Consider the following 24,730-nt stretch of genomic DNA (forward strand, 5'->3'; position numbering starts at 1 on the left):
CCCTCCCTCCCTCTCCCTCTCTCTCTCTCTGTATTGCACACGTGTCTCTGTGTCTTCCCTGTCTCTGAGATTTACTTACATCTTTTATGTATGAGTGTTTTGTCTGAATCATATGCATGTGCATGTGTACTACACATGTGCCTGGTGCCCACAGGGTCAGAAGAAGGTATCAGATTCCCCAGGACTGGAGTTACAGTCATGCCATGTGTGTGGTAGGAATCGATACCAGGTCCTCTGCAAGAGCAGCCACTGCTGAACTATCTTCCCAGCACCAGGGAGTGGCTCTCAGTCTTCTCTAACTGGTACCCGTCTAAGGAGGGCAGGCAGCTTTATCACTCTCCCTACCTTTTCTTCTCTGCAATAGAAAAAGTACTCTGTCAGTAATAAAAAGGGAACGAGGACAACAAACAAGCAAAGCCCAATGCTCAAAGCCCTTGAAAAGCTTATGACTGAAAAATATGAAACCCAGACTTGGTGTTTTATACTGAGGATCAATTTCCCAGTGCATAATTACAGGAATACTTTGGTTTCCTGTAATTTGGTTTTGAGAATATATCACGTGATATTTAAATAGTAGTATCAGATAAATCAATTTCGGGGGGAGATTTGCTTTGAGATATTTGAACTACAGTGTATACAGGAGACCCCAACACTCTGTTACAGGAAAGCTAGTAGAAATTCCATTGTTATAAGTATACTTGGGTATGTAGAGTGAGCCAGACAGTTAACAACATATCTGGTTGATAATTATCTAAGTGAATTAGTCATAATTTCTTCTTGCACAGGAAGAGGAGGTAGGATTCTGTTCTCTGTATTCTTCTCGGTCTGGTAGGACTCTTCAGTATTGCTCAACATTGCATGATACGGAGGCTTCCTAATGGAAAAGGAGTCAGAGTTTGGGGGAGGGGGAGATATTTCTTTAAATGTCTAGTTTTAGTTTATGAATTCAAATAATACAACCCCCTTACTTGTTCTGTGGTGGTCCCTGTTCCTATGTAATCATGAAAATATAGGACTGGGATGTGTCTCAGTTTGTAGAGTACTTTGCCTAGAATGCAGGAGGAACTAGGTTTGATTATTGGCACCCATAAGCCCAGCATGGTGATGCATGCCTATAATTCTAGCACTGCAAACAGTGGGGAGGTAGAGGTAGGAGGATCACACACACACACACACACACACACACACAGGGAATTTGAAATTATCCTCAAACATGATCTACATAAGATTCTGCCAAAATAGAAAGAAAGGAAGAAAGAAAGAAAGAAAGAAAGAAAGAAAGAAAGAAAGAAAGAGAGAGAGAGAGAGAGAGAGGGGGGGGGGAGGGAGGGAGGGAGGGAGAGAGAGAGAGAGAGAAGGAAGGAAAGAAGGAAGGGAAGGAAGGAAGGAAGGAAGGAAGGAAGGAAGGAAGGAAAGAAGGAAGGGAGAAACAAGATCTATGACTTAGGCCATTATTTGCTCATAAATATCAAAAACCTTGGGGATTTTTGTCATTGAAGTTGGTGTTTGTTTTTGTCTTAGTTAAGGTTTTACTGCTGTGAACAGAGACCATGACCCAGGCAACGCTCATAAGGACAACATTTAATTGGAGTTGGCTTACAGGTTCAGAGGTTCAATCCATTATCATCAAGGTGGGAACATGGCAGGGCCCAGGAAGACGTGATGCAGGCAGAGCTGAGAGTTCTACATGTTCATCTGAAGGCTGTTAGCAGAATGCTGACTTCCAGGCAGCTAGGATGAGGGTCTTAAAGCCCACACCCACAGTGACACACCTACTCCAACAAGGCCACACTTACTCTAGCAGGACCACACCTTCTAATAGTGCCACTCCCTGGGCTGAGCATATACAAACCATCACAGTTTTTAAAGTTTTTTTTTTTTGAGACGGCGTTCATATGCTAAGTCTCCCCTTGAACTCCTGACCCTCTGGCTTTCACCTGCCAAGCACTGACGCTACAGTGGTCCTAAGTTACTATACATGGGTCCACTGTTTGTTTTGTTGCTGTTTTTGGGACAGAGTCTTGCCTTATATCCCAAGAGCTCAAACTCAAGATCCTCCTGCCTCAGTTCCTCAAGGGTTGGGATTGCAAGCACGTGATGTCACATCTTGATTATTAAATTATTGCAAGGCCTGCAGTCTGAAACTCCCTACATTGGAATAAATGTGGTTTTTCTGATTCCCATTATTGCCCCAGGTCAGGGTGAATGCCAGATCAGCCTGGCTTCTTCAATGCTCTCTTTTGACCCTGGTGAGTCCTTGGAAGTGCCAAGTTTAAACAAGATATGATACAAGGTGTCATTACAAAACAAACAAAGCCTCAGCTGGTTCTTGGTCTAAGTATAAAAGACTTTGAGTTCAAGGATAAAAAGGACAAAGTGAGTCTTCCTTAAATGAAGACCAGTATTTTACAGTCAATAGAGTGAGGGGTGGGGACTGGCTATCCTTTTAAGACAGGGAAAGGACACTGGAATCAACATAGGTAATTTCTCAGAAATGCAGTAGCAAGCAATGGGTCAGAGTTCATATCTGGCTCTGCTCTGAGCACTTACTTCCCAGCAGGGCTAGCTCTCAAGTGCATCTGAGGACCAAGGGCCTCCCCTGGTCCCCTAATAAACAGGTTAGGGTCTTTCAGAGGTCTTAGCTTCCAATTAACTCTTACTATTAATAAGCCCGGGTGTGGCAGGTCCTCATTTGCATTCGTGAGTTCTCTTTACCCTCACTGCCATAGTGAAATGTCCTCTATTTTGACACTGATTTTTTTTTCCAACCTCACTCTGCGTTTTGTTACATCACCTATAGTCAGATAATAGCAGACTCCAACCATTCGAGATGGGATGCTTTGCCCACGGCCTGGGAAAAGCTAGAGAAGGAAATGGTCAGTGATCGAGCAGGACCTGGGGTAGGTCCCATCAACCTGATGGGATCTGAACTCAGCTAGGAGGTAAGCCTCCATGAACGCGTGTGAGGGATTGTTTAGATTAGGTTAGCTTCTGGACGTAGCTGTCATGGATTATCTTGATTAGACGGATGGAGATGTTCTCTGGGCTTGGATCCAAGGCTGCATAGAACGAGGAAGCTAGCTGACAGTGGGATTTGATCAGTCTCTAATCCTGATGCAATTTAGCCAGCTATTCCAATTCCTTGACTTTCCTGCCATGATGGGCTGTACCCTCCAATTGTGAACCAGAATAAAGCCTTCCCGTCCTTACGGTGTGTTCATCTGGATATCTTATCACAGCAACAGAAAAGTAAGTGATACAGAGGCTAGACGCTATGTCATCAGCTAGTGGGTAGTTGTGTGCCAAGATGGTTTTGACTAGAGTCTTTAGGACTTAGGTAGAATATCTGGAAGCCAGTAACCTGTACAGAACTAACAGTAAGGTGACTTAAGTTTGTTTGGCGATATGTATTTTAAAAAATATTTATCATAGATTTTCGTTTTAGTTTTTTTGAGAGAGAGGGAGAGGGAGGAAAAGGGAGGAAGGCCAAGAGGAGGGAAGGAGAGAGAGAGAGAGAGAGAGAGAGAGAGAGAGAGAGAGAGAGAGAGTGTTGATATGCACCATTCGCCATCTGGATGCCGGAGCGCCCAGAGGAGGGCATCAGAGTGCCTGGAACTGGATTCACAGATGATTGTGAGCCACACTGTGGGTTCTGGGAACTGAATCCTGGTCATCTGCAAGAGCAGCCAGTGCTCTTAACCACTGGGTCATCTCCCCAGTCTAATCAGTCCTTCCTTCCTTCCTTCTTTTCTTTTCTTTTCTTTGAGACAAGGTTTCTCTGTGTATCCCTAGCTGTCCTGGAACCCACACTTTCGAGCAGGCTGACCTCAGAGAGTGTTGGGATTAAAGAGGCGTGACAGTACACCTGGTTCTGATGTCTATTTTAACTCTTAAAGTAGATAGATTGTTCAGCTCAGAGAGATCCAACGTTGAGGGTCCATGAATGGTGTTAAACCATGAGCTTACTGGGGACAACTGTGCATGTCATTAAACCAGTGGAGAGCACGAAATGTCTTTTGGAGTAAGATGAAATGATTTAGGGTCCCTCTTATCCTTCTGCCTGGGCTTCTTCACCTTCTGAAGACAGGAAGAGGATTCTTAGACTGATTCTGTTTGCTTTCGGGATCTCATAAACTGCCTCTGCCTCTGGGACGATCCCTAGGTGAGGGAACTCTCCAGCCCAGAGCAGGGACTCCTTCCCCTGACATATGCCCCACTCTCTGTATGCTCAGTCACTGATTAGTCAGCAGCTTGGACACTCCAGTCTCCTGACAGCTGTGCCTCTACAGAATGGGGGTTTGGAGATCAAAATGTAATATGGGGAGATGCACTGGATTAAAAGGTGCACCTGGAGTCAGTCACTGGGACTCGAGCACCCTTGTTTGCTACAGCTGTATCCTGGATTCTGTGATTTAGATCACTTTAGTTTAACTAGGCCGGCAAAGTTTGGTCTCCCTTTATTTCTTCTTTTCTTTTTCCTTTATTCTCTTCTTTCTGAGGACTCAACATGTAGCCCAGGTTACCCTCAAACTCTCTTACGTAGCTGAGGCTCTAGTCCTGGTCTTCCAGCCTCCATCTCCCAAGTGCTAGGACTGTAGGCATCAATGACTCCTGATGGTAGCACTCGCTTTATGGACACTATGTGAAACATCCCCAGACTGTGGGGGAGAAGTGAAATAATAATGATTTATGGCCCCCAGAATGCTAAGGCAGCATAACCCCTTTGGGAAGTCACATATCAGATAGCCTGCATATCAGATATTTACATTATGAGTCATAACAGCAGTAAAATTACAGCTATGAAGTAGCAATGAAAATAATTATATGGTTGGGGGGGGTCATCAAAATATGAGGAACTATATGAAAGGGTTGCAGCATCAGGAAGGTTGGGCATCAATGCTCTAAAGGGGCCTTATGTACTGACAGTGCATTCAGTGCTCTTGAAGGTCCCTGGTGTCTGGCTCAAGCTGAAATAGAGGAGGAGCACCCAGGGAGTTGGACAGTTCTTGCCTCTGTTGAATGAGGCTGCTAGGCTAAAGAGGTGGCTGGTTAGTTACAGCTGCTTTGTCACATATGTCTCCAGGGGACTGTTCAGGATCAGATGACTTTCCCAGGCCTTGTCTCCTTCCCAGAGATTTACCACGGGGTCCAAACATGCTGTGTCCTCACCTGTGCCTGGCTGCCCTAGAGAGAATGCTTAGGTGAATACTTCTAAGATCTGAGAACCAAAGGGTAAACCTTAGCATTGGGTAGTCCCCTGTAATAATGTAAAGCCAGTGTGGGTTATCTCAGCAAGTGGTAGCCTACTCTGGGCTTGTCTCTGTAATGCCAAGCTGGCCCAGGGAATCTTCCAAGTCTCTTCTGAGTTTTCCTTGCCCACCATATGCTCTAGGAACATTGCTGAGGTCTCTGTTGAGGAGACACTGGAGCTCCAGCAGGCTTAAGCCATTAGCAGGAAGGGCCTTCTTCCACCAGGCCTGAACTCAGCCCCATGGGAAGTTTAATATGCATTCATTGGAGCTGATCCTGGTTAGCCAACCTGGAAGTACATCTCAGCAGTCAGACTAGATCTGTCAGTATCTGACCTGGGGAGAGGGGAAGAGACATGGGTCATGCATGTAGCACATGGAGTAGATATGTGTGGCCTTAGAGAGTAAAGACTGGTAGAAACTAATGAGGTCTGGGGATATGGCTCAGCTGGTAGAGTGCTAGCCTAGCATGCACACGACTCTGGGTTTTATCCCCAGTAGTGAATAAATTAGGTGGCTACTCAGAATGTAGAAGCAGGAGAATCGGAAGAAGTTCAAGGTTATCCTTAGGTACATAGAAAATTTGAGGCCAGCCTGAGCAACATGAGACTTGGCTCAAAACAAAAGGAAGAGGAAGAAAGGGATGGAAGGAAGAAGAAAGTAGGGAAGGAGATAAGGAGAAGAAAAAAGGGAGGGAGGAAAGGAAGGAGAGAGGGAGAAGAGGAGGAGGAAGGGGAAGGGGGAAAGAAAGGGGAATGAAAAAAGGAGAAGGAGAAGGAAGAGAAGGAGGAAGAAGAGGAAGAAGAGGAGGAAGAGGAAAGGAGGAGGAAAAGGAGGAAGAAGAGGAGGAAGAGGAGGAGGAGGAAGGGGAGGAGAAAGTTAGTTCTGAACCACCCCTGGTCCTACCTTTTCTGAGTGACTTTTTATGCCAAAATATGGGTATAGTAGATAGCCAGGGCCTGGTGATGGATCAAGAGAGAACCTTCCGGGTGCAGGGAAGAGGAATGTAGTTTGATGGGTAAAAAAGCCAGAGACAGACATGAACTTATGTTCAGATAGCCTTAGTAACTGCAGCATTTGCCTCCTGGCTTTGATCCTTACATGTAGTCAGCACTTGTGGGCTTTAAGAAGGCCTCCGTGGAGTGTTCTAGGTGCAGAATATTGGACTTGCTGAAATGGCAAGGAAGGAGTTTGGTCCCTGGATCCACCAAGACCACCATATCCCAGACACACTGGTTTCACATTTCAATAGATAGTAATCAAAACTCACTGAAGACATTTCATTAGAGATGGTTCTCAGAGGTTTATCATGTTTGCAAGCATTCAGTTTGTTCAAAGGTGACATAGTACCTTTTAAAAATTAAAAAAATTAAAATTAAAATTATACTTTATTTTTAATCTCTTAATTAATTTGTTATTTTATGTGTATGAGTGGTTTGTTTATATGTGTGACTGTGCACCATGTACATGTCTGGCACCAATGGAAACCAGAAGAGGGCATCAGATCCCCTGGGACTGGAGTTACAGAAGACAGGGATGAGCCTCCATGTGAGTGTTTGGAATCGAACCCGAGTCCTCTGGAAGAGCAGCCAGTGAGTGCTCTTAACCACTAAACAATCTCTACAGCCTCTGTGTGTGTGTGTGTGTGTGTGTGTGTGTGTGTGTGTGTACATATATGCATGGGTGTGTGTGTGTTCAAATAAATGGCCTTGTGTGCACACTAAACAGACATTCTATCTCTGAGCTGCATCCCCAAACTTTATGTCAATGAAAACGCTGTCCAAAAATCTGCTAGTTTCCTCATATTTCTGCCAAGGACGTGTGGTATTGTTTTGTTTAAATTCTGTACTAATAGTTGAAGAAAAGCATTGCTTATATTTTGGCTTATAGAAAATATGAGGAGTCCAAAATATTTTCTTGTTACGCATCTGTCTGTATGTATTCAGAAAAATGCTGTTTATACCCTTTCCCTATTTTTTTTTTTATTAAACAGTTGCTCTTTTTCTTTTTAAAAATCCCACTCGTTTATTCAGTGCACGAGTGTGTGTCGGTCAGAGGACAACTCCTGGAATTTAGTTCTCTCCTTTCACTAGAGCCCCAGGGATCAAACTCAGATCCTCAGGCTTGGTGGTGAGTGCTGCATTCACGGAGACATCTCCGATCTGCTCCTCTTGGATCGATTAGCACTCCTTAGAAATAAGAGATGTCAGTGCAGTTCCAGCCATCTCTGCTACTGTGCTCATTCTGCTTTTCATTTGTATTTGGTTAATTCAGTACGTTTCCTTTTCTATAAGAAGTTTTGACATTTTCTTTAACGAAAAGTTATCAGGGGCTAAGAGACAGCTCAGCCAATAAAGGCTAGGCTCACAGCAAAAAATACAAGAAAAGTTATCGACTTTGCCCAACTTAGAAAGGATTCTTCCTTTAAATTTTTATACGTTTGTTTAAGAGCGGCATCCTATGAATAAGCTATGCTCAATGATTTTTCTTGTTTATTTCTTAATAATATACTTTTTTGGTATAAAATTAAGCTTTCTAAGTGGCCATTGCAATACATTTATGTTTTAATGTTTTTGGACTGGTCTTTAAAAACTCACATTTATCACATACATATGTGTGATAAATATAAATATATAACATATGTCTATTGCATGTATTTATTACATACATGTATTTATTACATATATATTTAATACTACTTGGGAGCTCAATTTTGTACCAAGGAAATCAAAGGGCTGGAATTATGGGGTAGTTGTAGACTACTTGCCTAGCATGTACACGGTCCTGGGTTCAATCCGCTGCACTCCAAAAAAACAAAAATCAGTAACAAAACACATCAATATCAGTGCCCATAATCCTAGTGTTGGGAGGGCTAAGACAGGAGATCTGCTTTCAGTACTAGCCTAATCTAAATAGTTAGACCACATCTTTTTTTTTTTTTTTTAAAGTATCTTTCTTTCCATTTCAAACAAGAGACTACTGAGGAAAGGGCAGGACAGGAGCTGGGAGTCACACTAGCCTTGAGGCATCACACAGCTGAATCTAACTTTCAGAGGCTGGGGCAGCTCAGCTTGCCCTAAACCCTGTGGTCAAATAGCAAAATTGTGGAGGAAGCCAGCTCATGAAAACCTATGCAGACGACGGACCCCAAGTCTCCGAGTTTATGCTGCGGCTTAGAGGGTCCAGAGTGGAGGCTGGAGAGGTCACAAGTGGGGGCTGCCTAAGTATTTGTGGGATGAATGGCTGTGGAACTTCTGGGGAATGCAGGAAAGGGGAGAGCTGAAGAATGAAAGTGTAGAAGCAGCTTTGCCCTTGAACTCAGCATCAGAGCAGGTCCCACGCACTGCCTGGCTCTGTGCTGGCACCCTGGGACTGGAGGCGCTGCCTACATACAGGTCAGGGTGTATATGTGGTTGCCCAGAGACTCAGAGAGTCAAGAGGCTGTCCTGTTTACTAGTAGCATGCGTGGTGTCTCTCCTGCACAGCACTGTGCACCTCAGACTGCTTGTCCCTCTGGTCAAGGGGTCTGGACACTCAATTCTCTCTGCTTTACCTGTTGTTTTTGTCCCATGCAGAGCTTACTTAGGTGACCTGTGGGGGCAGGAGAGGCAGCTCAGTGTTAAGAGTCCATACAGCTCTTGCAGAGTCCCATACCCAGCACCCTCCTGGGTAGCTCACAATTACCTGTAACTCTAGCTACTGAGGGATCTGTCATCTCTGGCCTCCGTGGGGCACCTGCACTCATGCACACACACACAAACACACACACACACACACACACACACATGATAAAAATAAATTTTAAAAAGAATGGACTCCTGGTGTAAAGGAAACAGTCGTATCTTGATTAGGGCATTGCCTACACCCTTAAGATGTGTATACCAGGGAGGGAAGAGCATGGGCAAATGTCCTGGGGTATGAACAGAAGGAGGGAATTTCATGAATGAGGGCAAGTGTGGAGGGAGAGGAAGTGAGAACTAATCAAGGAAAGCTTTCAGTCATTGTACACACGAGACTGGAACTTGTCAGCATGGTAGCCACTAACCATACCAGTCATGTTAGCACTGCTTAGTTTATGTCATCTTGACACAAGCATGAGTCATTTGGGGAAAGGGTATGCCAACTGCCTCCACATAGTTTACTGGTAATGCATTTTCTTTTTTCTTTTTTCTTTCTTTTTGTTTTTTTTTTTTGTTTTGTTTTGTTTTTGTTTTTGTTTTTCGAGACAGGGTTTCTCTGTGTAGCCCTGGATGTCCCGGAACTCACTCTGTAGACCAGGATGGCCTCGAACTCAGAAATCCACCTGCCTCTGCCTCCCGAGTGCTGGGATTAAAGGCATGCGCCACCACCGCCAGGCAGTAACGTGTTTTCTTAATGTGTGATTGATGTGAGACGGCCCAACTCACTGTGGGCAGTGCTGCCCTTGAACCGATGGTTAATGAGTATACAAGAAAGCAGGCTGAGCAAGCCAGTAAGCAGCACCCCTCCATGGCTTCTACATCAGATCCTGCCCTGAGATCCCTAGTGAAGGAGTGTGATGTGAAACTGTAAGCTGAAGTAAAACCCTTTTTTCCTCAAGTTGTTTCTGGCCAGGGTGTTTTGGCACAGTGATAAAAATCTTAAGGCTCTGCTTAAAATAAAATTTAAGAGGGTAATTTCTCTCAGCATCTGTTTTGACTTGGTTTGGTTTTTAGTCTTCAAACAGGGTCTCATTATGTAGCTCTGGGTGGATGAGAACTCACTATATCAACCAGGCTAACCTCTTACTCACAGACATACACTAGCCTCTGCCTCCCAAGTGCTGGGATGAATAGCGCGCACCACCACACCTGGCTTACTATAATACACGAGGCAGCTCAGATACGGAACATTTTAATCAGTACAGAAAGATCTGTTAGACAGTATTGGTCTTGGGCTGTGGCCTCTCTGGGATGACAGTCCCCACATCAGAGGAGATTGTGTTCTTGGGTGTATTTGTGCACCAGTCACAAACAGCTGCTTCTTGTCCCCTTTGCCTGACATGCTGCAGTTTGTGCTCACCATGGCCATATCAGACAGGCCATGCAGCAGGACAGCCTTCTCCCAGGCTTGTTCAAGGAATTCATCCCCTTGGGTTAAAACACTGTGTGACCACCGAGTATAAAATGGGGTGTGTAACCATATAAAGTTCCAAGTACAAGCTTCCCGGGAACCACCTCCCATCACCAGTTAGAGGATACCCTATGCAACCTTGCCTAATTTCAGCAGTGTATACTGAGTCTGTATAGAAGCTGTCAGGCTAACTGTGAGGGAAAGAGACATAGGCGTATAGGACATAGGACAGCCTGTGTTTCAGAACCAACCATGACACCTAAGACAGGGACACCAATCTCTGCAAGCAAAAATATCCTCCACCATAAAAGAAAGGAACCACGGAGCCATGGTCGGGCAGTGAGAGTTGTCCGAATCAATCAGACAAAGCTAATGTTTTAGGTGTAAGGCAAGCCATTGTTGTTGGCTTGGGGGGTTGTTTATTGTTGTTGGTTTTTTTTTTTTGGTTTTTATTGGATATTTTATTTATTTTTTATTTTATTTTTTTTTATTGGATGATTTATTTACATTTCCTATGTTGTCCCCTTACCCCATCCCCCACCACCCCCTCGGAACCCCCAATCCCCTCGCCCCTCCTCCTTCTTCTCTGTGGATGTAACCTCTATCTACACCCCCCCACTCCCACCTCCCCACCCTCAAAATTCCCACCCCCTGGGGCATCCAGCCTTCATGTCAAGGTTCTCTTTTTCCACCTATGCCCAGCAGGGCCCTCCACTCTTACATATTCAGCTGAAGCCCTGGATCCTCCCCTAAGTGCTCCCAGGCTGGTGGTTTAGACCCTGGGAGCTGTGGTTGGTTGGTATTGTTGCTCTCCTCATGGTGCCGTAAATCCTTTCAGCTCCTTCAGTCTTCACTCTAACTCCTCTATTGAGAACCCCATGATCAGTTCAATGGCTAGTTGTGAGCATCTGCCTCTGAATATGTCTGACTCTTGAAGGCCTCTGAGGAGATATCCATATCAGGCTCTTATCAGCATGCACTTCCTGTCTTCCACATCAGCATCTACCTTTGGTGATTGCACATGGGATAGATACTCAGGTGGAGTGGTCTTGAGACCGCCCCTCCTTCAGTTTCTGTCCCTCACTTTGTCTCCATATTTGCTATTGTTGTTTTTAATAAAAACAGTTCAGAGACTATTATTGGCTCTTACCATGTAGTTTTGCATAGGTGTAAGTAACGACAGGACAAATGTCTTCTTAAATAGACTGTATAAGCGAAATGAAGGAATATTGCTTCTGGGGTGGTCAGATATGTGGTTATTTGTAAATCCGTGGTTTTGTTTCTCTTTTAAAAATTAGCCAAGATCTCGGTATGTAGCCCAGTTGGTAGAGTGCTTGCCTGCCACACACGCTGTGTTTGACCCCAGCATTGCATGAATGCACAAACTGGGCATGCTGGTATATATCTATAGTCCAGTACGAGGGAGGCAGAAGCAAAGCACTCAAGAGTTCAAGATCATCCTGTGCTATAGAACAAGTTCAAGGCCAGCTTATGCTACATGATCCCTTCTCTGTCTCAAAAAATAATAATAATAAAATAAAATGGCTGGTGAGGCGGCTCAGCAGGCGAAGGCACTCGCCATCAAGCCTAACAACCAGTTGGGACCCACACTGGGGAAGGAGAGAACCAACTCTGAGAAGTTGTCCTCTGTCTTCCACACATGTGCCTGCACATATGTGCGTGCACACACAGTAATTAAAAAGTACCAATAAGTTAAAAATGGTCAAATGCAGTATCCAGTATGGAGAGGACAATCCCTACCACTCAGGGAATCACATACTGAATCCTAAGTTTGTTTTATGTGTTGGATCAGTGAGGCGGCATAGATTTTGGATGGCTTCCTGGAGTTTTCCTTGTGGTAGTGCACCCTATAGACCTGTCTGAGAAGCCAGGAGGTGAAGGCTGGAGAGGCTGTCGTTTGTGTGATACTGTATCTGTTTTGCAAACATTTCAAGGCAGTGACACCCTGAAGTTGCCGATGTTCTCATGCGAACCCAAGTTCTGTTTCTTTCTATCCCTCTCCTGCAGCAGAGGACAGAGGGGTCCAGAAGCCTCAGAGAACATCCTTGTTCAATTTCACCAAGCCCAGGTCATACCTCCAGGAGTGAGAATTGCCCATACAGATCCCTCTGAGCCCCTAAGGAAGACATCTCTTGGGCAAATGCAGCCGTCTGCTTGACCACTTTCTTGGAAGTGATTCCCTAAGGGAAGTCAGAGGTCAGAGAGGACCCATGCAGGTTTGGACAGTCTGTGATGAGACTTGGTAGAGATTCAAATGAATAGCGTGACGTAGCATCCTGGTAAATCCTGTAACTTTAGCACTTAGGCTGAAGGAGGGTGACCACTATGAATTCAAGGCTAGCCCAAGCTACAAAGTTAGCCCTAACTCAAAACCCCTGTCCCCAAAACAGTTCATAGTAGCTGATAAGATCTAGTAGGGGTATTCTGGCAATGTTTTTTGTACATAATACTTTTTATTTACCCGTTGAGAATTTCATACATGTATACAATGTGTTTTTATCGTATCTACCCCATCTTCTTGCTCCAACATCCCCCCAGACTTCCCCTAACACCCCCCCAATCCATAAAGTCCCATTGTTCTTTGTCTCCCCCAATAAGCCATTGAGTTCAACCTGTGTATTCTGTCTGCACATGTTGGGGGTGGGGGAAGACATCCACTGGCACATGGGCAACCTATCAGTGGCCACACTCACTTGGTGAGGTTTGAATGGTGATTTAATATTATCAAGCCGCTGGTCCCGTTTCTGATGTCCTGTAGAAACAGGCTTCTGCTTCCAGGGACAAAGCTGCAGGTGATGGCATCAAAGGGACCTCATTTCATGACCAGAATAAATGTCACATTCATGATTAACCGAAGTCAAGAGGCTAGGTGCCCAGTCATCACCCTGTCCTTTCCATGTGTCTTAAGGAGTAGCAGGTGGCCAGACCATGGCTTCCTGTCAATTTCTTCCTGCGTCTCTTCTTTTTAAAATTATTTATTTATTTTTAGAGCATTAATTGGTGTTTTGCCTACATGTATGTCAGTGTGAGGGTGTCCGATCCTCTGGAATTGGAGTTACAGACAGTTATGAGCTGCCATGTATTTGCTGGGAACTGAACCTTCCTCTGGAAGAGCCGCAGGTGCCCTTAACCACTGAGCCGTCTCTCCAGCTCATTCTCCTTTTCTTCTTACCATGGACACTGGGATACTGACCTGGAATTAACACTGCTGTGACTATATAGATGGTCATTATGGCACTACTTTGGGGATTCTGTAGCTTGCTGGTAGTCAGATGTGACCCTCAAAGTTCACAAAACATTAGCCAGAGCTGAGCCCTGCAAGACTTGGCTTCTGATTTAGACAGGGAAACAGAAGCAGTTTTTTTAGAAGTAGAAACTACCAGACCCTGCTGTCTTCATTATTGCTAAAGTTTCCTGCCCTATAAACAGCCAGCTCCCAGGAGGCTGCTCCTGGAGGCCCCTGAGAGTGGACTTGTCAACACAAAGCCCTCCTAGCAAGAATGCTCTCTCTATGCCTCCAGATGGCCCTGACACCATCATCTTCCTCTCAGGGCCCCGCCTCTTGCACCTATCCCTGGACAGTGTGTTACCAGGTGTGTGGAGCCTCCAGGGGCTGGGGGCAGCTGGACACAGGGCCAGGGGCACCAGTTTCATTTCACAGAAAGGGTTTTCAAACACAACCCAGGCTGAGGGATAAAAGGACATCTGTCCATCCCTCGGTGCCCAGCCCCAGCTTTCTCAAACAACATTCCTTTATGCGGTTCCCCCCTCCCTCTGCAGCCCCCGCCCGTCATACACTGCCTCCTTTCAGACGGCCTGTATGCTGGACTTGTTTGTTTGCGCTGCAGCACGCAGGCTTTCTGTTGTTCTTCACTGTTCTCTCCCCATGAACCCTCCAAGCACACCCTCTCTAGGGAAGACAGGGCCTGGGGACTGGAAGGATGCTGGGGGATGAGACGGGGACCCTGGCTGGGAGCTTGGAGACATCTCAGTGAGTACCTCCCAGAGCAGAATCTTGTCCGAGAAGCCCCAGAAGAGGGCATCTCTAGCCTTCCCAGAGACTACTCATCTGAGAGATCTTGCATAGGTTACCTGGTCCTCCTCATCCTCAGTTTCCTCCGACTATCCTGTCAGTCCCTCAGGGAGACTTATGTTGATACTACTGATATGCTAGTTCTCCATGGAGATGTCATAGGTGTCCCAGGAGCTGTGCATTAGGGGAGAAGATGGGAAGTACAAAGAACAAGGCTTGTGTTAAAGAGAGCAGCAGTTTGTTATCAGAGGCAAGCATAGCCTGCCTCTGATGCACAGTACTTCTAAGTGGAGAAAACTGGGGAATGACTTCTTGAGCCTTAAAGAAGGGGGACGGGCCTCTTCTGAGCCAGGAAGGGAAACAATTGAATATGCCTTCTAAGAGGTATGCATGGGTTACCACCATGGACAAGGAAGGAGGGCTGTGTTGACCAGGACACTCAGCTTTCTGACATCTTGGCATAGGGTGAGATGTAGCCCCTGTCTCCATATCAGCATGGATACCTCCTTCAGTATGCTTCTATCTCCATTGAATCCCTCTTCCCCCAAGGCCTGGTCTGGATCCCGGGAGACACTGAATAAGACTTTAATTACTTCCCACTAGCTTCCATGATGAATTTCTTCCTATACTAATTAACAATTAAGACAGTCCCACATAGACATGTCCACAAGCCACTGTGATTTAGGGAACTCCTCAATCCAGGCTTTCCTCTCAGGTGACTCTAGGCTACGGCAAGTTACCAGTTCAAGGTATCCACAACTCGTGGGTCTCTCCTGAGGGCTGTAAGAAGTGTTCCAGGCAGCACCCCAGCTTCTGGTAGGTCAATATTAGAATGATCTTTCCCGCTGGGCGGTGGTGGCGCACGCCTTTAATCCCAGCACTTGGGAGGCAGAGGCAGGTAGATTTCTGAGTTCGAGGCCAGCCTGCTCTACAGAGTGAGTTCCAGGACAGCCAGGGCTGTACAGAGAAACCCTGTCTCGAAAAAACAAACAAACAAACAAAAAAAGATCTTTCCCTGGCTTCTTGATGCATCTCCCTTGCCTGTGCCTTCACCTTCCTAGTACCGTCTTCATTGAGGTTTTCCCGTGATATAGGAATGTTATGTCAGAACATATTCCAGTCCCCCCTCTTCTGTATTTCCAAATAAGGTCCAATTCTGAAGTGCTGAGGGTTAGAAGGATTACAAATGTGGAAGGATGTGCTCTCCTGTGACTTGACACTCTGAGAGTGACATTCGTGGTCTGTGGCTCCTTCCCAGAGACAAGGGAAGGAAGGATCACAAGTATAAACGAGCATCTACCAACATGCCAAGCCCCTCCCTTCCGCTTCCCCTTGAAGCTGGTCCTTGTCATCTTGCACTGGAGGGAGGAAGCAGCTTGGGGGTCTCCCTTCATGTATCTTAAAACCCTGTTTCCTCAAATGCCAGCGTATTACCCAACCTACCCAGGGCCTTGGTACTGGGTTCCCTGAATACCTGTTCCCTGTGGGTGCAGCCCAGCCTCCCCGTCTAGATTCTTTGTTCTGGGAGTCTGGGAAAGAACGAAATCCCTGTTCACGGCTATCCCTGCCCCTCCCTCTCAGTGAGTGAGGCGGCCCACCAGGTGGTTTCCAACAGTCACACTAAGGACTATATTTATATTCATGCATGTCAGTTTGGACCACAGAATTTTGATAAAAAGGCAAGTCTCCCGGCTAGGGCTGGAAGTCAGTAGAACATTTTCCAAGCATCTACAAAAAAGTAGGGGAGAGAAAAAAAAAAACTTCTAGACATTTTATATAAAAAAAATCTTCTGGATCTTCTTAGACAGCATTGATGAAATAGGCCCCCATCTCCCATGCCCTGGCCCTATGTCAGAGCTGCCCCTTCATGACAGTCTGCCCATTCCTGTCATTCTCCCAGAGTCCAAGATCTCGTGACATGGAGATTGCTTTGTATCTCCTTAATCGGGCATTGATTAGTATCTCCTTATTGCTTTACTTGAGCCTTGATTAGTATTCCCTTACTGCCTGCCTGCCTTCCTTCTGTGCCAACACTTGTAGCAAAAGGTATCTCATGCTTTTATCTGAAAGTGATGCCTAATCTTCATTATCAACTTGATGGGATTTCAAATCACCATGGAAACACACCTCTGGGGGAAGATATTCCCAGATAGGTTTAGCTAATCAGAGAAGACCTACCCTGAACGTTAGTGTCACCGAATACAAGGGAGAAAGTAAGCTGAAGAGTATCCTCCATCTCTCTCTGCTCTCTGACTATCCATCCACGTAACCAGCTCTCCCACACTTCTGCCACCATGGCCATCCTGCCAGGAGATACTGTATCCGCAAGCCAAGGGCCAAAAGTAAGCCCAGCTTTTTGTCTGATATCTTGGGAAGCAATGAGAAAAGTAACTCATGCGCTGAGTCGTTCTTGGTGGCTCTAGTTTGAGGGAAAAATCCATGCAAGCATGCCTCAGTTTATGGAAGCAAAGACTATTCCTTCTTAGACGTTGTCTATGAACAAAAGAAGTCTGAGCCATGAGCCATACCTGGCTACTCTACTTGATACTGTCACCTATTCAGCTTCTAAAGATAGAAGCAAGGAATTTGGGTGCTCTTACCAGAAAGAACTGACTTCCTGCTCCAAGAGGAAGATGAGGAGGCCGTAGGAGGGGAGTGGAGCTTGGACTAAACTGAACCCCTTATTCTAGAACTGACTAGGTATAGCAAACTAGAGGCTGCCTTGAATTCTTCTCCTGCCCTGGGCTGTCCCCAAGAAATAAATGTATCAATGGAGCCATCTGGAAACCTCAGGGGCTGCCAGTGAACGCCTGGCAGGTACTCTGGGTCTTACGGGGCTGAGCTTGATGCGGGGGAGCTGGCTGGGGAGAAAGGCCAAGGGATGTAAGCAGGACTGTTGCCACAAGACAGGAACAAGTGATATCCTGTGACTGGCATTGAGTCGGGGGAAGCTGGGGCAGGTGCTGCTCTCTGCATGCTTCTCTCCCAAATAGCCTCAGACTGTGACTAGAAGGATTTAAGGGGGTCAAAATGCCTACCTCACTCTCCACAGGGACTCTTAGCTGGGTAAATACAGTGCCAGCCTATGTCACCTCCTTGGTAAATTGTATTGGTGATTCCTTGTAGCTGCCTTTCTCTTTCCAAGGAAAAGCAGCCCATGGAAGGCACTGCAGCAGTCTTCTGCCACCCTGCCCACATATAAACCCACCTCATGTCTTTGCACCTAAACAGGCCATTCATCTGCTGATACATGACTGAATCCTCTCATTCAGTAAGTATTTGAGTGCCATCTCAGGGCCGGTGCCTCATAATAGGCAAGGCTAACAGGACCCCACCTAGAGGAGTTCATGGTCTAGGCAGAGAGGCAATCAACAGGCAAAGAAAGGAAGAAAAAGAAAGAAAGGAAAGGAAACAAAAGGAAAGGAAGCTTGAAGCCCCGAGCACCTGTGAATCTTCCCACTGTAAAGAATTTGGGAGAAACCCAGACACTGTCTGGTATCCCCCAAGTGGGTCCTATGAGAACATGGTTGCTTGTCAGGCATGGTGCTAATGCCTATGATCTCAGCAACCATAGGGCTGAGGCAGAAGGATGGTGAGTTCAAGTCCTGGCTGGACCTCATAGCAAGACCGTCTCAGTCACCTTTCCCCTAAATAAGAAAGCTGTCACTAGACATAGGTGGAAAGGACACCCACTGTCGAGTCACACTCATTAACTTTTGTGTTAATCATTCTTGTGAAAGCCAATATAAGTGTGACTACAGAATTACTCACCTTCCTCCCCAGTACTAAAACTGGTCTGATCTAAAGACATTAACCAGAACAGTTTTGTTTTGTTTTGGTTTGGTTTTGGTTTTTTGAGATAGCGTTTCTCTGTGTAGCTCTGGCTGTCCTGGAACTCACTCTGTAGACCAGGCTGTCCTCAAACTCAGAAATCCGCCTGCCTCTGCCTCCCAAGTGCTGGGATTAAAGGTGTGTGCCACCACTGCCTGGCTCAGAACAGTTTTCTTAGCTTTGGGATTCTTTGTTGGTTTATAAAGGTCCCTTTTGGCTTCCTTCCAGGATCCAGGATCAAGTGAATCTTTTAAATGCATTGTGGAAGTTTCCAAAAAAAAAAAAAATGTTTAGAGATTTTTAAAGTTAGAGCTGTACCCTTTTTCCCTGGGGTGACCTTTGAACACTTCTGATTCATGGATGGTGTTTGCTTGTGGAATCCAGGGGTGAGCCCAACCTGAGTGCAAAATAAACACTAGCTTGGAAAACAAGATCCAGACTTATGTGTGTGGTGTGCATGACAGCTGCTGTGGGCAGGTCTCAGTTCCTGGAATCCCCCAAGAATGGGACCAGGAGAACCTCATTCAGAGGGTCTTCTGTCTACATGTAGAAAAGGCCTCAGAATTGGTTTGAAGTCAACAAGTGGCCTATTTCCTCTGATAGCTTCTATCTAGAGTCCCACGTCAATAACTTTGTAACTTTCCGGCATTGATAAATATTTTTAAAATATTTTGTTCCCTCTGAGATCTCACAGCTAGTCTTAAGAAAATTAATGATAAGCCGGGCAGTGGTGGCCCGCACTTGGGAGGCAGAGGCAGGTGGATTTCTGAGTTCAAGGCCAGCCTGGTCTACAGAGTGAGTTCCTGGTCAGCCAGGACTATACAGAAAAACAAAAAAACAAAAAACAAAACAAAAAAATTAATGATAAAATTATTAATGACATGTGAGGGGAACATGCCCAAACCAGAATAGTCCTGCTAAAGGTGATGTCATGTGAGGCTGGCTCTAGCTCTCCCTGGAGTCTCTTCCCATGGTGGATGCCTGTTAAGTCTTGTGATACTACCTCAGGCCTCTGACAGAGAAGGGTGTTGTTCTCTTTGGCCTCCTAGGGAGTACTTTGTTCATGTGGTCACTCCAGGAATTGTTGAAAGCATACCACTCATGACACTTCCACTTATTGGCACCCAGGCCTCGAGGTCTGATTAGGCTGGGACAGCAGAAGAGAAAAAAAGACAGGAAGAGATTATGCCTACACCTTCCCTGTGTTCCTCTTCTTCTCATCCTTCATGGATGTCAGTTCTCACTCAGGGCTGGTCCATGACTCAAAAAAAAAAAAAAAAAAAACTCTCTGGTGAGAACTACTGGCCACACCATACTGGTGTGCGAGGCGCTGAGTCACACTTCCATGTGAGAGCACGGTCTGCCTACTGGTTCTTAGGAGGAACAGGGCCCTAGAGCAGCTGTCCGTCAACTTCTCTCCATTAAAAGAGAGTACTTTCTGAACTGAACAGAAAAGCCTTAACAGTTTTGTTTCCATTTGTAGCCATCTCTGTAAACTCGAACTCTCAATAATCTCTCAAGTACAGCCTTAGAGTTGGTTTGAAGTCAACAAGTGGCCTATTTCCTCTGATAGCTTCTACCTAGAGTCCCACGTCAATAACTTTGTAACTTTCCTGTGTTGATAAATATTTTTAAATTATTTTGTTTCTGCTGTAAATATAAAGTTGCCAACTGCCCTTCTCTAGAAGAGGCATTTCCTGCTGTAAACTTGTATTTCCTACGTATTTGGTATCGAATCCTCTCTTGTTTGTGAAGTGTTGCTGATAGTCATGTTTAAAAGAGCTTTTATTTCCGGGAGGGGGGGGGAAATGCTGGTCTTCAATACATGTGAGAATGCCAAAGAAGTAGTTTCTAATGCCAGTGAAGGAATGGACATACTAGAGAGGGGGGTGGGGGGAGAGAGGGGGGGGAGGGAGGGAGTTTCCTTCTTCTATGACCTTATATAGGCAGCAGAAGGTATGGTCCAGATTATAAAGGTATGTCTTTCCACTTCAATCTGGATCACAGGCATATCTTCCTGCAGAGGTCGGGATTAGAAGTGGGTCTTTCTCTTCCAGATCATTTTTTTACTCTCCCCTTTCCCGTTTCGTTTACACATTCAACCTGATGATTTATTGTTTCCTGCTATCACCAACCGGGAGTGGTGCATGGGCTCCACCTCTGCTGCTCCATCCCTGCTACCTTCCTCTTGGACACCATGGCAGTGCCCAGGGCCATGACAAACCTGTCGCGGAGCTGCCACCACCGCACAAAACACTGTGATATGCCAAGGAAGCCATGGAAAAACCAGATCGCAAATGATTTTTTGAAAAAAATAAAATCCCTCACAGTTGTGCCCACTCATTTGGGTTTTAGTGAATTTCAGATGTAGTCAAGTTGGCAACCAAGAACAGCCATCGCAGGAGTAAGTGGAAGAAAATAGCCATCTAGGAAAGGGGTTAATAGCTCAGTAGCTAAAGCCCTCAGGAATATTTTGAGACTAAAACATAACTGTAAGACCATGTACAGTGGCTCACACCTGTAGTCCCAGTGCTAATGTAGAAGGAGCACCAACAGTTTTAGGTTAGCCTGGGCTATCAAGTTAAGTCCCAGGCCAGCCTGAGCTAGAATGAGACCCTGAAGGGAAAAAACAACCAACCAACCAACCTGAAAGGAACAAGAAAGATACTTGAGTTGCTGACAGAGCAGAAGAAAGAAGCTTACCAGGAATCCTTAGGGAGTATCCATGTATAATGTGCTATAAAATCTCCCTTCGTGGTCCTCAAGAGAATGTAAACACACACACACACACACACACACACACACACACACACACACATACACACACACAAAGGGCTGGAGAGATGGCCCAATGGTAAGGAGTGCATGCAGCTCTTACAGAGGTCATGGGTTTGATTCCCAGAACCGACATCAGATAGCTCACAACCACCTGTAACTCCAGCTCCAGGGGATCCGATACCCTCCTCTGGCCTTATGTGCACACACCTACACACATACACATAGTTAAATATAACAGCCTTACTGAGGTGGTGGTGGAGCATGCCTTTAATCCTAGCACTCTGGAGGCAGTGACAGGTAGATCTCTGTGAGTTCTGGGGCCTACCTACCTAGTCTACATAGTGAGTTCCAGGACAGCCAGAGCTACGTAGAGAAAATTTATCTCAAAAAAATCAGGCCAAAACAAAAACAAACAAAAAACTAATAATAGTAATTCAGGTTTGGAAGCTTTGTATACATATCTATAATCCCAGCACAGGAGAGGCCGAGATAGGAGGGTTGTAGACCAGCCTGGGATACAAAGCAAATCTCTATCTCAACTAAAAATGCACATACACTTAGATATATAGTTTATGAAGCAGGTATTATGCCGAGAACACAAAGATGCAAAACTACAAAAACGTTGTGTCCTATCTGGGTTTTCCCTAGAAAATGCCGACATGATCACCATCACTATCAAACTGTCTTAGGCTTATTGGGAAGAAAAATGAAAGCATTGTAGCAAACCCCGATGCTGCTGGGCCTGGTGGTCCACACCTGTGATCCCAGTTCTGGGGAGGCTGACACAGGGGATGAGTTCAAGGTCAGTCTGGGCCGCATAGTGAGTTTAAGGATCATCTTGGCTACATACTCTGTCTCAGGAAAGTCTAAAGATGCCCCAGCTGCCTGCTCAGAGCTCCTAACCTTCTTACTAATATCTGGCTTCCCTGAGCTGCTAGGATTGTGGTTGTTTTGGGACACAGGGACCCAGGGAGGTCCCAGTGGCAAGGTCTGTCCCTGCCCTTCCTACAGGGAAGCCTGAGTTTTACTTCTGTAGAAATCTGCTTTCTCCAGCCTCGCCCCATGTGATGTGGAAGCTAGCTGAAGCTGTACGATTTTCCCAGCACATTCCATTTGCCTCTTTGCTAGTTTAACTTAACCTTGAGCCCAGTTGGGCACACCTCAGCTAGTTCTGTCCCACATGTGACCCTGGACTAACCGGGATAGCTGGAGGACCTGGCTCCCAGCTGCCTTCCTTTCCTGAGATCACATGGACCAGCCTGTGACCCACATAATCCACTGAGCAACCAAGCAGGAAGGAGGGGACAGAGGGACATCCTCAGGTGTGGCACAATGAGCCCCACCAGGTGTCTCTCTGGGACTTGGTTTGCCTATACCTGCTGGGTCTGGCAGCTACCCCTCGCCCCTCTTACTTCCTTGCAGTTTGCTTGCTCTTCCAGATCTTTCTGTGTCTTTCATTTTTGTTTTGTAAGGGAGAAGCACAAAGAATAATGACACCCACACCAGTGTCTCTGATCGCAAAAGTTCTTGATGTCCTTGATTTCCACCCACCTCAGTCCCACCCATGTTTTTTTTTTTCCCCATTCCCAGCTCTTTTGCTTGAGGCACTTTGGGGCTCCTTTCTTACCCTTCACCCTATGAGTGATTTTGTCTCTTCTCTTTCCAGGATCCCACAGAGAATGGTGCTGTAGCCTCTGCAGAGACTCAGAAGATAGACACTGCTATCGAGCCACAGTTCAAAGTGGTGGACTGGGACAAGGTAGCTGGCACAGGACACTGGGGATGACTGGGGTTGCGGGGGGGCGGGGGGACAGAAGCCATGATGGGTGCCCAGAGAAGATGAAGAAGAGACACTGGTGCTCACGATGCCCAAGTGTGACCTGGGGTGGCAAACCTAGCTGCAGATGGGATGACAAACCTAGCTGCAGATGTTGGGGCTAGGGGTGGGGAGAGGGGTTGCTGGTGGGAAGCTGGGGTAAATGGTACACGAGATCTCTGCAAGAAACTCACCCTCAATAACCTAGAACCCTGAAGCTAGAAAGGGGACAATAACAGGGTTGACACACCCACCCTGGCCAGTGTACACGGCAGATCTGCTCCTGGCACCTATGATCACTCGGAAGAGTCACTTGTGGATAGAGAATCCTGGTACCTGCAAATGTTATGTATGTGGCAGATAGGGAAAGCTGAAGGCATATGCAGAGTCTTAAATGTTGTTTGTAGTGTAGAGATCAAGCAGATGGCAGATGCCGCTGTGAGGTGAGCTCTGGAAGAGCGAGCAGGGGATCCCTGCAGAGAGCACAGAAAAACAGCATTGCCCAGAGGGACTTGGATGAGAATCAAGCTCACATGTTAGAAATAACATCCCTCGACCTGGGCTCACGGCACTGCCCCCAAAGTTGTTATCTCTTGGAATAGACATGAGTGTGCTTGCCTCCAAGGACCTGTGTGCTCTCTGCCTGCGGTGGACATCAAAGGCACAGAAACACATAGGACAGCTATCCCTCCCTCCTCAACACAGTCATGACAACAAGAGGAGGTGCAGAAAGCATTCCAGGGAATACAGGTGGTCAGAAAAGGGACATGGATCTCAGAGGAGCTCCTGCAGCTAGTTGTTTGCCCGGCCCCTTTGACCAGGACTCTGGCCTGTGGCCTCAGGACTTAGAGATCCTTGTCTGTAAGGACCACCTCTGGAAAGCTCCCATGACAAAGAGGTGGTCATGGGAGAGAGTATTCCATGCTCCTGTCTCCTCCAGAGAGCCATGGGGCCAAGAAGAAAATAGGCCACCAAGAGGAAAGGCTTGCCCACATCACATGGAAAGCCTTTCATGTTTCCAGGAGGAACACACTTCTGGCTCCCATTCCTGGAGGGGCCATAATTACCCTCATCACTAGCACAGGGCTTGGGCAATGCCCAAGGTAGAGACGAGAAGAGAGGGGTGCTTAGTCTACATGGGTTTCTCTAGTAATACGGGGGCTTGAGGATTGCTCTGCATATGGCTGGAACAAATGGGGAGCCAAGGACACTGACAACTAGAGACAGGACTTTGCCCTGGAACAGAAGGGGCTTTAATGAGGACAAGGGTTTGGTACAAGACCAGGAATGAGTCGGTGCGTCCTCATTCAGGGCTGTGAGTAGCCAGTGGAAGGTGCTATAGGCACAAGTCCTCCTAGCCAGCACCAGTGAGACTAGCTTAGGGTTTGACTCTTGGGAAGAACATACTGTAAGAAAGCTCACTGGGGCTCATCAGCGTGGCAGCCTACGCAATATAATCTCTCACAAGCAGATTGCTGTGATATACAAGTTGGGGCAGGACACACACACTTCACCCCCTGCTCTGGAGAGGGTCCCTCCTCCACCATGGTTTTTCTGAGCTCTAGTTGAAGGCTAACCCTCAGTCAACATTGTATGAGGCAAGAGGAAGATGTAGTTCACCAGGGCTTTATTTCATCATTACTCACAAAATGAGGGAGAAGGAACACTATACAGAGGGGAAGAAGGAACACTATACAGAGGGAAGAAGGAACACTATACAGAGGGGAAGAAGGAACACTATACAGAGGGGAAGAAGGAATACTATACAGAGGGGAAGAAGGAACACTATACAGAGGGGAAGAAGGAACACTATACAGAGGGAAGAAGGAACACTATACAGAGGGGAAGAAGGAACACTATGCAGAGGGGAAGAAGGAACACTATACAGAGGGAAGAAGGAACACTATACAG

General features: G+C 46.2%; 1 protein-coding gene across 1 annotated transcript in view; it reads left to right on the plus strand.

The window, feature by feature from the left end:
* Positions 1–24,730, plus strand: part of Fa2h (fatty acid 2-hydroxylase) — a 52,747-nt gene that overhangs the window by 8,296 nt on the left and 19,721 nt on the right. The window contains exon 2 of the mRNA XM_028768725.1: positions 22,670–22,762. Within this exon, the coding sequence (XP_028624558.1) occupies positions 22,670–22,762 (93 nt within the window). The remainder of the gene's footprint in view (positions 1–22,669; positions 22,763–24,730) is intronic.

Source organism: Grammomys surdaster, unplaced genomic scaffold (genome assembly GCF_004785775.1).
Source record: "Grammomys surdaster isolate TR1022 unplaced genomic scaffold, NIH_TR_1.0 187, whole genome shotgun sequence".
In the NCBI taxonomy this organism is placed as follows: domain Eukaryota; kingdom Metazoa; phylum Chordata; class Mammalia; order Rodentia; family Muridae; genus Grammomys; species Grammomys surdaster.